Source organism: Cynocephalus volans, chromosome 13, assembly GCF_027409185.1.
Source record: "Cynocephalus volans isolate mCynVol1 chromosome 13, mCynVol1.pri, whole genome shotgun sequence".
Classification (NCBI taxonomy): Eukaryota; Metazoa; Chordata; class Mammalia; order Dermoptera; family Cynocephalidae; genus Cynocephalus; species Cynocephalus volans.
The window spans coordinates 63524717-63537990 of NC_084472.1; the positions used below are offsets into that span (position 1 = coordinate 63524717).

The window sequence follows — 13274 nt, forward strand, 5'->3', positions numbered from 1 at the left end:
TAGTCTAAGTTTTGATATTTCTTATGAGGGTGCTTTGTTTTATACTCTTATGTGGGCAGAAACAAGCTTGCGTTTTTTTCCCTTGAATTCAATATCACTTCTCCTGTACTAACATAAGCATTAAAACGCAACCACTAAATGTTAGGTCTTATCTCATGGTCCTGTTGCTCACCTTTTCAGGTCGTAATGACATTTCTATGTGTTTGTAGCAAAAAGGGAGTTGGTTAAGTTTTCTATATCACTGGAATTATTAGTTCAACTAATCATGTTACATTTAAAATGCTTACTAGACATCCACATGTCGATATCAAGTAGATAGATGGATATACAAGTCTGGAGCTCAGTATTCAGATTAACTGGATTTATATAAATTGTAATCCTCATAAATTAGAGAATATTGTTGAGAGTTCAAGTTAGCAATGTGGTTGGCTATTTGGAAGCCATTAGTGACTTTGACAAGATATAAAAAAGCAGTAGTAGAAAGAGAAAAAAATTGGAGATGGAGAAGTGATTAAAGAAACTGTAGAAATTTCGTTTGGAAAGATTTGCTTCAAAGGGAAATAGATATGGGAGATATAAATAAAATCAAGAGTGGTTTTTGTTTTAAGAAGCAAAGTTCTGAGGTATGTTTTGTGCTTTACAAATTTCAAAGACTTCCCAAGTTTTTCATGTGTCTTATGTTACTTTCAAATATACTCCTATTACATATACTCTTGCACTCTCCAAACACTGCTTCTTTTATTAAGTTATCTGCTTCTAAAACTTGGCCTGTGAGGACAGAAACAGTGAGTATTTGGTTTATACCTTCCACGAGACCTAGAAGTCTATCAGAATGATATATAAACTCAAATGTGTTCTTTGAACCACTTTAGCCGGTAGACTTGTTTGAGTCTGAGTTTTTGTTTCTTCACTATTGATATAGTACATGCTGTCTGGGAACTGCAAAAAAGAAGTGTATGGAATGAAATTATATTCACTCAACAAAGAACATATACATATTGAGTGTCGACTGAATATGTTTCTTTTTGAGTGCCTCCAAAGAAATATGTGCAGTTAATGATCAGAGCATAGTGAGGACTGTTTATTCTTGCAGTAATAACAATAATCATTAGCTATGTATAAAACACGTATTTGTAGAAAGCATATGTACATGCTATTATGTGTTAGGTACTATAACAAGCATTTAGAAATATTATATATTTACTGTGCACAACCCCTTTGAGATATGAGCCATTACAGTAGAAAAAAATCTTTATGATCACGGATGTCTTGATTTCTCCTGGGGTGAAATGATGAAAAGTGTATTGAGAGATTAAAAAGAGCTACATTTATCCCAACCTAGCACAGCCTATTTAGGTACTCTTAATAAGTATTCCATTAGTGATAACACATTACTAATATATGTCTAAATCAATGCTTTATTCCCAGAGAGCAGTGTTAAACACACACACACACACACACACACACACACACACACACACACATTATGACTCACTGCTCTTGAGCAAACTCGTCAGAGACATTATCAGTAAAGACTTCCCATTGTTTTCTCATTTAAGTTTTTAATATCATAAGCACATAGTCACAACAGATAATAAAGTCCCGTTTTGCAGATAAGATGATAACGAAGTCAATAAGTTATTATAATTTAAATGAAAGAACGATCCTCATAAATAGTCTTATTTCTGACCCTATTTCCATAGTCTGAGGGCCTGTGATATCAAATTTGAAAATTTGAATTCTATATTTGTGAATGGTTATTAATAACTGAAGTATAATACTTATTTTTATATAACTAGAATTGGTGTATCTCTATATTGATTTTTTCTTTTATATATATGTGTATATACATTTATATATATACTGAAGGATGTCATTAATCAATGTCTGGTGAGATATTAGTGATAGATGTAGATGTATCTTTTATTTAGATATCAACTTTCTACTACATATGTATGTTTTATTAATAAATAAGTTCACTGTCATGTGTATCATGCCAACACACACACACACACGCACGCACACACACTCACATTCACTGCCATTGAGGCACCTCTGCACTCTTCCTCGCTTCTCGTTTTGGCATGTGCTGCTACTACTTTTTAGAGAAATTCCTCTCAATCTTTTCTCTTCATATGGTAATTTTTATTCAACTTTCAAATTTCACATCAACGCCCTAATGCTGCCCTCTTTCCTCATCCTGTTAGCTGCTTTGCTTATGTCTCTTTAGCTCTAACATAGCTCTTTCCATGTAGAGTACCTTCTTTTCCTTTTTCTTGTTTCCATTTGCAAACTACCTACAGGTTGATTTTATATCTCTATCCTTTTTGCTTTTCACACTACCAGTTATACAGCTGATTATCAATAAGCATTTGTTGAAGGAATGAATGAGGTTAGGATGGAGGGAAAGGGAAAGGAAGGCAGGCAGACAGGCAGGCACCTCAGAGAAACAATATCTCTGATAGCAGACATTCTTAACTGATCAATATCCAGCCCCTTGTCTACTTTCCCTTTCTTAGTGAAACCCTAATTTTTCATGCATTATTCTTCTACCATACATCCCTGCACTCATTATTAAGTGGTCCATCCTTAGCCCCAAAATATGATTATTAGACTAATTTGTGTAGTTGGCTTATTTTCTTGATCAGTGATGGGTTTAAGCATTAACATGTAATGCAATTTTAGCCATTTAGACATGAGGTAAAATTCTTGGGAAAGACTAGAAAATTTTTTCCCCACTTTTAGGAATCACCAACAAAAAGAAATTTTCCTTTTTCCTCTGAGTATTGTCATGACTACATGTGATTTCTGGCTGAAGAAAAACTCACACGCTAGGAAGAGTGTATCAGTTTGAATAGGCTGACTTGTGCTACAGTACAATAAACCTGAAAAATCACAGTCACTTCAAAGAACAAAGTTACTTTTTGCTCACCGTACATGTCCTTCTAATGACATAAAGTGACAGAGGGACACAAGGCTCTCTAATTGTGCAGGCAGAAAAAAGAGGGCATGCTGAACAGTACCCTTCAACTGCCTGGAGGTGACCAACATCTCTTCTACTAAATTTCACTGGCCAGAGAAAGTGATGTGGCCAAACCTGAGTTCAACAGAAGAGAAGTGTATGATCACCCTCTCAGCGAGGAACACTAAATATTTGTGAAAAATAAGGCAAGCCACCGAAGTTCTCAACACAGAAATACGAACCCTGTCCTTGATGAGGTTATTGAACTACCACATTAAACAACTGTGAAGTCACTCCGTCCTTAGATTTATTATGGAAAATAAAACATTTTCCTGCCTTAAAAAATTTTTTTTCCTGTTAGTCACAAATGAAAACATACTTCTAGTAACTGAATCAACCTTACTGTAATTTTTTCTTCGCTAGTGTCCGTATTGCCTATTCAAGTGAGATGATAGTTATTTTTCCCTTTGGAAACTGTACACTTCTCTCTCTTGACCAATATATTTCTGGACTTTCCATGTCCTCATCCCACCATTAAAAAAAAATTAGATTGAATATTTATAAATCAGAATTTTAAGATCTTTATCAGGTCTGTCCATAACTAAATCACCTGGCTCTCTCCCCTGTTTCTTTAAGACTTAATGCTTTATAGAAAAATCTATTAAGAGCTCTCCCTGATGCCCGTAATACCACTCACCCTCCAGTATGTCAATTCTATGTCGTTTTATATTCAATGTTATTTTCTAGTCTTTCACTTTCTAGTAGAAGCCTGTCCATTAAAAATATGTGTAAGACTGTACCCGCCCCCAGACATCTGTCTCAATATATAGTTGTCTGCAAAGATAATATTTTAGGTCTATTGAAATTAACTCCAGATCACGATGAAAATAAATAGCAGTTGACATATAGTAATACACAAATAATGTTATAATCTCATAATTTCATGTCAATTCCACAAGTTGTGATTATATAAATGATATGTACACAAATTGCAAAGTTTAAACAATACATTTTTTCTTTTTCTCTATTATTAAAAAAAAATCCTAATTCTCTATTATTTAAAAAAAAAGAAAGAAATTCAGTCTTCTGTCCGAAAGATATTTTTAAAATATTATTTATATTTTGAACACTGGAAAGTAATAACTATTTCCAGTAATTGTAGACAGTCATGCAGTACAAAATGTCTTTTTAAATAATTCTAAAATTTAAGAAAAATGATAATTGATAGGAGACAAATTTAAGTAAGAGTGAGTTTAGTTTAAAAACCAAAAATAAACAGTGTTTTAGAAAGTAATATTTAATAGCACATTGACAAATTGAAAAGTGTTCCTTAGAAAAGCTGTTTGATAAATGTTTTGTGAAAATAAAACCAATATAATGTTTGTCATTCTGCTATAATTTGCTAAGTACTCACTCCTTCATTTACTCCTTTCACATTCCTGGTTCTGTGCTGCTTTGCCTCTTTCCCTCTGAAGAAATCCTTTGTTCCTTTTGCCCATGCACTCTATAACCTAGCCTGCATGGTCTGAACACAAACACATTTTATTGTTTGCAGATGTTTTGTGATTGTTAGTCAACAAGTCAAAGGACAAAGCCCACACATGGCCTAAGGGTGGCAGAGCAGGAGGATGAAAAAAGAGCCTGGTACCTGATGGCACTTGCTGAGACGCTTTCTCTGCTCTGGACTGCTGACACCTAGCATTACTATCGCATTTATTGTCTCTAAATATACAGTTCCAGAAACTAGCTCCCTATCTTTAGACTTTCAGATGGGAATTCATATCTCTTAACATAAATATGCACATGGAGGCCTATTGAAACCTTAGAACAACATGGAAAAGATGAACTCATTACCAACTTATTCCTCAAACTTGACTCTTTGACCATTGCTTTTGCCTGGGCTAATTTAAATGACATTTTCCCAATATCATAGGAAACAAATTTAATTGTGACATTCTTTATCATGAGCTAATCACATTATTTGTGGAACTTTTCTCAAAAAAGTTTCTAATATTTTTCCCTATTTTCTATATTGCTATTTATCTATATTTCTCTACTCCACTTTATTGTTTCACAATTTTCTGCCTTGACCATTGAAATAAATTTCTGTTTGAAATGAATTCAAATGAAGCCTCATTTCTGCCACTCTTTATCAGATTTATCTTTGAAACCCTGGTTTGAACATTATTATTATTATTCTTTTTTTTGAGTTTCAGGATAGATGTTATTTATTAATTATATAATTAGGAAAAATCATTTTTCTGTAACATAAATACAAAATGGTTTTATTCATTGCAAATTGCAAATCGCTGTATAGAATCTAACCTGGGATTGGTTGGTTTAAGTTCCAGATGCTTTATATTCTTTATATTACTGGGTATGACCTTGGGTATAGGAGTTTTTATTTTATTCATGAGGAAACTCATGATCATAGAGATTGTTACATCCTCAATATCAAATATAGTTGATAATAGAATGGTGACTACAAACTTTGCTCTTTGTTTAAAAAATTATTTTATTCCTTAAATTGTTTATTCACTCATTCATTGTTTAACTAAACAGCCACATGGGGAATTTGTTGGGCATAATGCTGTCACTGGTGAAGATGCATTGGTTTGAATACTTTTGTACTTTCTCAAAAACTTGGCACTCTCTTGCTTATGGAATGTCTCACATGCCTTAGCATGATATTTAATGACTCATAATTTGTGTTCTGATATTTATTAACAAATAAAATACAGTATATTCTTTAATCACTTAGGGTTGTTCATATATATGCATGTATATGTACATTTAGAGAATGCAATATTGTGGCTTCACACTTTTTTTTTTTTTTAACATTACTTTCTCAGTAAGTTTCCATTATCTATTTTCCATCCAGGCCTTTTGCTATGATATTGAGTTCTGCAGAGTAGATCCCCCAAAGCTACAGCCAGGGACACTGTATGTTGAAGTTTGTGTTACCTGGGAAGTGGAATCTGAGATATCAACATGCAGATTATATATTAGGGAGTATGACTGTGGGGAAGGGGACCAAGCAGCATATATCAGAGGGAGAAGTAGGAATGGGGTGTAATGAAAACAGGACCTCAGCTGATCCAGGGGTAGTTCTGAAGCAGGAATGGCCTTTGGACCTGTACCAAGTTGGGGTGAGAACAACAGTCCTTTATACTTCTAAAATGACCAGGATACCCCAGAACAGGCATGTGGACTTGGTGAGCAGACTCTGCAGCCAAAGGAAAGGACTGTCAGCTGACAGCTGTCATCAGACAACTCTTCTTGCCACTGGTGGAATATATCCTTCTTTCCTGAGGGGGTTCTGGGGACACAGGACATCACTACCTCACATGCACATACCTCATCTTTCTTGATTCTCTTCTATCTCTCATGAATTATTCCCTATCTTACCAACTCATTTGATTATTTTTTAGTACTTGTCACAATTGGCAAATTTCCTTATTTGATTGATCTTTATTACGTATATATGGATTCTAAGCTCTCTGAGGCTAGAGATCATATCTGCCTTGTTTACTTTCACATATAAAATGCATAGCACAGACACTGGCACATAATGGACTTAGTGAACGCTTGTTGAATGAATGATTGATAATATGTCAACTTTATAGTTACTATTAAAATCACTCTAATAATAGTTAATACATAAGATACTAAATGAACCTGTTAAAGATACTAACTAGGACCACTTAAATGCTTCTATTTTAAAGCTATCGTCTGTCACCAAATTTCAAAAATATGTTTATGAATAACATTGAATTTATTGCTGTTGAAGATATATGCTCCTCTGATTTCTGTATTTTCTGAGGTAAGCATTAGATATAGTACTATTTATCCTAAAAAGGCAGGTGGTACAAAATATTTTTATAATATGCTTAATTTGAATGGGATTGTAAATTCTTTAGTGTATTTAAGTAGATGGATTTTGTATTAATCTGTTTTCCGTTGCTTAAAATAGAATACCTGAAACTGGTAGTTTATAAAGAAATGAGATTTATTTCTTACAGCTCAGAGGCTGGGAAGTCCACAGTCCAGAGGGTGCATCTGGCAAGGGACTTCTATAACGACGCAGAATGGGCTGAGCAAGAGAGAGTTAAGTCTCTCACTGGCTCTCCATATAAAGCCATCGTAATCACGCCCATGACTACCCATTACTCCATGGATGGATTTGTCCATTCATGAGGGTATCACAATCTAATCTCCTCTTAAAGGCCCCACCTTTCAATTACCATGATAGGATTCCCCACACATTTAACACTGTTATAAAGGGGAATAAATTTCTAACACATGAACTTTGAGGGACACATTTGACCAATAGCAGATTTGATTGTGGTAACAACCTAATGCATCTGAGTCAACATTTGAGAATAGAAAATCTGCACTTGCTGATAGCATTATTACAAAGAACTGGAGTATCCAGAAACCATGAGCAAGTAATTTCCAAACTTTCAAGTTCTTATCCGCCCTTAAGTGTAGTTGGACCATGTATGTTGTGAATTTCATGTTCTCTACAAATCCATATGCATTTTAATGCATTTTTAAATTTATAGAAGAAGAAATTTCTATTTTTTTATGTATTTTTTTAAAAACTGAGTGAACAGAAATAACGTATGTAATACTTTTAAATTTCCTGTATGTCATTTTGTTTTTCCTTCAAATAGATGCATACAAGTTGATTTGATTCATATTTACCAGCCTCTCATTATGCCATTTTAAGTTATAAGAAAATGTATTTTAGCTTAGTCAGTTTGCCACAACCAAAATCATTTAAACCTGAATACTTGATGTATCAGATGCACAATTAATATAGGTTGAAAGCAATATCCTTACTTATAAGAGCATAAACTCGTTAATGAGTTCATAAGCAATATATAAATTTTAAAGTCTTTCATCAAATACTTTACAACATTAGAAACTGAGTCAATTTATCTGAGAAACTAATATTATCCTTCAAACATATGTGTATACAAACACATTGAATGTTTATTTTTTATACCAAGATCTGATATCTCTCAGATCTGCTTATAAAAGTATTGGGAATCATATTTACTGTCCAGTTGTATAGATTTAGATTTACAGAGGATTACCTGCTGATAAATAATCTGTAGAACTGTATAATTTTTACATAACTTAATTTACATTCAGATTCTTCTGTTCCAAAATAAAATACAAATATATCACATCAAAGTTACTATGTATTTCTACCATTGAAACATATTAGAATAAGCTTGCTTTAAAGTCCATAAGAATCTTTTCAAATGCAAATTATTAACTCTTCAAATGAACATTCATTTTGGAAGCCTTCTAGTTTCACATCTATGAGCAAGTTACAGGGGATATTGAGATTTCAGAAGATAGCATAAGACATATGCATGGGATTATAGCACGTGGTCCTAAATGGTTTTGCCATTTACTGTAACATGTATGGGAAGAAAGGAGAGGTTGGGTGGGGGGATTTCCATCACTTTCTTATTACAAGATTAACAAAAAATGAATGTATAGTAGCAAAGGCCATAGCTTTGATAATTAAAGAAGAAATTCATCTCTCCTAAGAAAGTAAAATAGGGGGGTGGTGTGAATTAATGGATCAAAATGTTAAGGAACTTGTGAAATCTTAACAAGTTCTGATAACAAGACTCCAGCCAGACATGTGATATTGTTTTGATGAAATGACAGCACAGGATTAATTTACAGTTCAGTTGGCCATAAGCAATTTACACAGCTTCTCTGAAACTAAATAGAGAAAATGTTACCTTCAACACAGAATTTTCATGTGGATTAAGAGTGTATACAAAGAATTTATCATATATGAGAGTATTTCAAAAGTTGATGGAAAAAAAGAATTAAAAGATAATATAAATCTTTCCATGAACTTTCTGAAGAACCCTTGTAGTAGGTACCTGGCAAACATTAATCCCTTTCACTTTAAACTGATTTTTAAAAATACCTTTGAATTAATGAAACAATATTTTTTCTCCTTAAAGTAAAATCCAGTTTCCATCTTTATTAAAAGTACCCTATGAACGTAACAGGATATATTTGGCTATGAATTTGGCTCTAGATAAAGTTGGATGTATTTTCCCACATAATAAAAAGTGCCACGAGTAGACTAGGTCCGCCTAGGGCAGTTGTGAGTGGGATTCCCCTGAAGGCGCAGTTGGCTACTGTAATTCTAGGTGTATATCATCCCTGCATATTTAAGTGAGAAAAATATTCTAGAACATCTCCTCCCACCTAAGGAGACTTTCTCCTCGTGTCTCAGTTGCTCAGTTAGGTTATCACATCTGCTTTCCTAAAACAGTCACTTGCAAAAGTAAAGCTTTAACTAGGACTGAGTTATACCAGTGGTCCTCAAACTCTAACGCTGAATTGAAAACACCTGGAAGGCTTGTTAAACCCGAGATTACTGGGGCTCAACCCCTGGATTTTAGATTCAGTAGCTGTTGGATGAAGTTCCCAAGAAAACTTGGGTACCACTCACTGAGAACAAACTTTGGATAAAGTGGAGATACATATCCACCTCCTGGGCCTGAGAATAAGTTGACTTTCCATGAGCGAATGGCCAAGCGTTAGAGCATGAATGCTAAGGCTCTGCTTATAGGGATGACACATAGTTGGGACGGAATTTACACGGACAAAAGACAGAGCTTTTTTTCTCTCTTTCCCTCGCTCCCTATTTTCTCTTCTCTTTACTATTTTCTCCTTTCTCCTTTCCTTTCTTTTCCATTCCCCTTCTTTCCTTCCTTCCTTCCTTCTCACAGTTTTTTGTTTATTAAACTCATTTTAAATCAGTATGTAAATTTTACAACCCTAGATGCAAAACGTTGACTTTCTGTGAAATAATGTTACTAAATCACAAAGGTATTTAAGTAGTTGTAACTAAGTGCATAATTCCTGAGAAAAAGCCATCGTCTTGCAAATTCATTGTAACTTTTTCACTAAGCTCTGTTATTTTTATGGCAAATTCTTTATGTTTGACAGATAAAGTAAGAACTTTAAGTTTTCCATTGTCATCCCCAATAACAGAATTGTGTTCTCTATTACGTGTTTCTTTGTAAAAGGATAAATCATATAAACTGACATTTGAAAATTGTATTCTGAGAAGAAATGATGAGTCTGTCATCATTTTAAATATGATTTATGATGTAAGTCAGTAAAACACTGTGATGATGCCATAAACTGCAGGGTTCCTGGGAAGCTAGTTAAGTGACCTTGGCAAGCCAACCCAGCCAACCAGTTTGAGTGCCTGGGGTCTAGATGCCCAATCCAAATCTGTCCGTTCCCAGCTGCACGTGACATTACTCATGTTTGCAGCGGTTGTGATTCTGACTGCTATGGGGGGTGGGGGGAGAGCAAGATTTGCAGAGTGGCAGCAGCTATGCCAAGAATCTCTCTGTGATATGACACTCTTGTTGTCTGGGCATACTGGGAAGAAAACATTTCTGAATGCCAGGTGCCCCTCCTCTTCCTTCTCTTCCTCCTGGCTTCCTAAGAGTGGTGGCCAGCAGTTCCTCCTCCAGGTCCTGCCTGCAGTCCACATCCTCTCCTACCTCCTCACGTAGTCCTGTTCTAGTCTACATGTTCTAGACTACCTGTTCTAGTTGCAGTGCTGGGATTCAGAGACCAGGAGCCTGCCAGTTACCAATTATGTCACATCAAAAGTCGCTTCGTATCAGCTTTTTTCCTGTAATACCATAAACTTCACGCTCTTTTGCATTTTGTTCTTTTAATGGAACATTTTGGAGATATCTCCATGTCAGTATACAATAGGCTGCCATATTATGTTAATCTGTCCCTTCAGTTGGATATTTAGTTTCCAGACATTTACTGTCAACAAAAAAAATATAATAATGCTGCAATAAATATCTTTATACACACATTTCACACAACCATGCATATATCTGTAGAATGCATTTCTGGAAGTAGAATGGCTGGGTCAGACTTTATGTGCATTTTTAATCTGAGAGAATATTGCCAATATTTCTCCATGAATGAATCCCTGTTTCTCTACATTGTACCAACAGATTATCCTATCACACTTAGCCTTTGCCAGGCTGAAGACATGAGAAATGGGATCTTGATGTGTTTTTTTTTAATTAAGCTTTTTATTTTTGATAATTGTAGATACATGTGTAATTGTAGGAAATAATGCAAAGAGATCTATGCACCCTTTACCCAGTTTCTCAATGATATCGTCTAGCAGCAATATTGCACACTATTATAACCAGGATATTGACATTGATACAGCCAAAACAGGGAAGATTTTCATCACGGTAAGGATCCCTGATGCTCCCCTTTTATAGCCACCCCCACATTTGACTCTCCTCACCCTATTTTTTAACACTTGAAACTACTAATCCGCTTCCCATTTCTATAATTTTGGCAGGTCAAACATGTTACAAAAATTGTGATAGTTTTTTTCCCCTCTTTTCCAGAGAAGTGAAGTATCTTTCAATGTTTGAGATTATTTCTTTCCTGTGAACTCTGTCCTTTCATATTTTATATCCAGTTAATTTATATTGACTTGATATAACTCTTTATATAGTAAAATATTTCTTTCTTGTTACAACATTTTATGTGTATGACATACTATTTTATTTGCTGTACACAAACTGTATACTTATTGTGATTAAATTTATCATGACCTCATGATTTGGTATTATAGTTAGGAAACTTTCTCCTACTTGGTGATTTAAAAAAAAAATTCAAAATTTTCTTCTGGTATTTTTCAATATTTCATGGCTTTCTTTTTTACCTTTGGTATAAGAAGCAAAAAAATATTCCATTTCCAATTGTATGTCTGATTTCCTAAGTTAATTTAACTATGTATTTTTAACTAGTGCCATTCTTTGTGATTTTCATATGTAAAGTATTAAGACTATTTTTCAGGAAATCAAAAGAATCTTTGGGTTTTCTACAGTATTATAACTTTAGGAGAAACTAGAGGTTAATTTTTTCCTAATAGTTTAATAAAGATGTTTAAAATGAAAGTACTATTAATTTTGCACCACAAATATTAACTAAAAATGAGAAACAACATTATTAATAATCTGAGGCCAATTACAGTAAACTGTTAATTCATACCATGTGTGCAGTTAATTACAACAAGATTGGTGATGCAATCACTTCATGGTAGTTAGACTCATCTGTTTCTTTACCTAATGATGGGCCCTTCCTCCAGGTCCCTCACACAGATTCATGTGGTTTCAGAAAGGGTAGCAGGTGACAACATGACAACAGCAGCATGAAACCTTTTTTCTTCTGAAAAATGAAAGCATATAGTGTGCTAACTTTCAATACTTTTGCTGGCTTAGTAGATAAACATCTCCTTTGCATTTAATTTTATTATATTTTATTCTTATGAATATGTGATTTCTGTTTTGGAAAGCATTCATAGAAAGTACTTTTGCCCAAAGTGAAAAATCGATCATTTGCTCAACAATATGAAGTGTTGTATTTTAGCCATTTTAGCCACACAAAAATACATCGTCCATTTATAGTTATATACTAACCATAATATTTAATTACAGAAATGTAGCGTTCACGATGAAGGGAATGACTCATCTGAATTCTTCTCAAAATGCTTTTCTCCTTTGTCAAAAGCAGTTGCCATTCTTCTGATGTTATCAAAGTAGATTAGAAATAATGGAATCCCTGTTTTCTTTTGAAAGGAACTCTTAGACCTTCAACATGCCTACCACAAACTAAGCAGACAGTACCAGGCAAAAGTGGTGGAACTGACTCACGCAAACCACCAAGTGGATCAAAACAAGGCAGAAGTAAAGAAACTGAGATTTCGAGTGGAAGAACTAAAACAGGAACTCAACCAAAAAGAAGATGAGGTACATTATAAGTGAACACATGCTGGATAGCTTCAAAATAGCATTTTGTAGCAAATATAAAGCATTTTCTCCTTTATTAACATATGGCAGTAATAAAAACCTTCACATTTTAATGACTAAAATTAACAAATTTGTAAGGAAAGAGAAAAAGGATTATATAGACAACATGCACATGTTTGTGGTGCTAATAGTGTATTTTTTATGTGTGTGAATAGTGTATTTTTTACGTGTGTGCTATAGCTTCAATGTTTCATCACGTTCCACTGTGTGGGGGTGGGGTATACATGTGTGTTTAAATATGGACACAGTATTATTAAAGCTTGATGTTTTAAGCTTTAAGATTTAGCATATATACCAGAGAATTAGGTTATGATTATATATTATATGTTCTCCCCAGTGCTCTCTGGTGTTTAAAAATGTAGGTATCTCATTTAACATCTAAGGTCAACTTGCTA

The 13274-nt window shown here is 34.1% G+C and overlaps 1 protein-coding gene across 1 annotated transcript in view; it reads left to right on the forward strand.

Annotated features, from left to right (window-relative positions):
• Positions 1–13274, forward strand: part of CCDC102B (coiled-coil domain containing 102B) — a 301210-nt gene that overhangs the window by 214087 nt on the left and 73849 nt on the right. The window contains exon 7 of the mRNA XM_063077429.1: positions 12649–12819. Within this exon, the coding sequence (XP_062933499.1) occupies positions 12649–12819 (171 nt within the window). The remainder of the gene's footprint in view (positions 1–12648; positions 12820–13274) is intronic.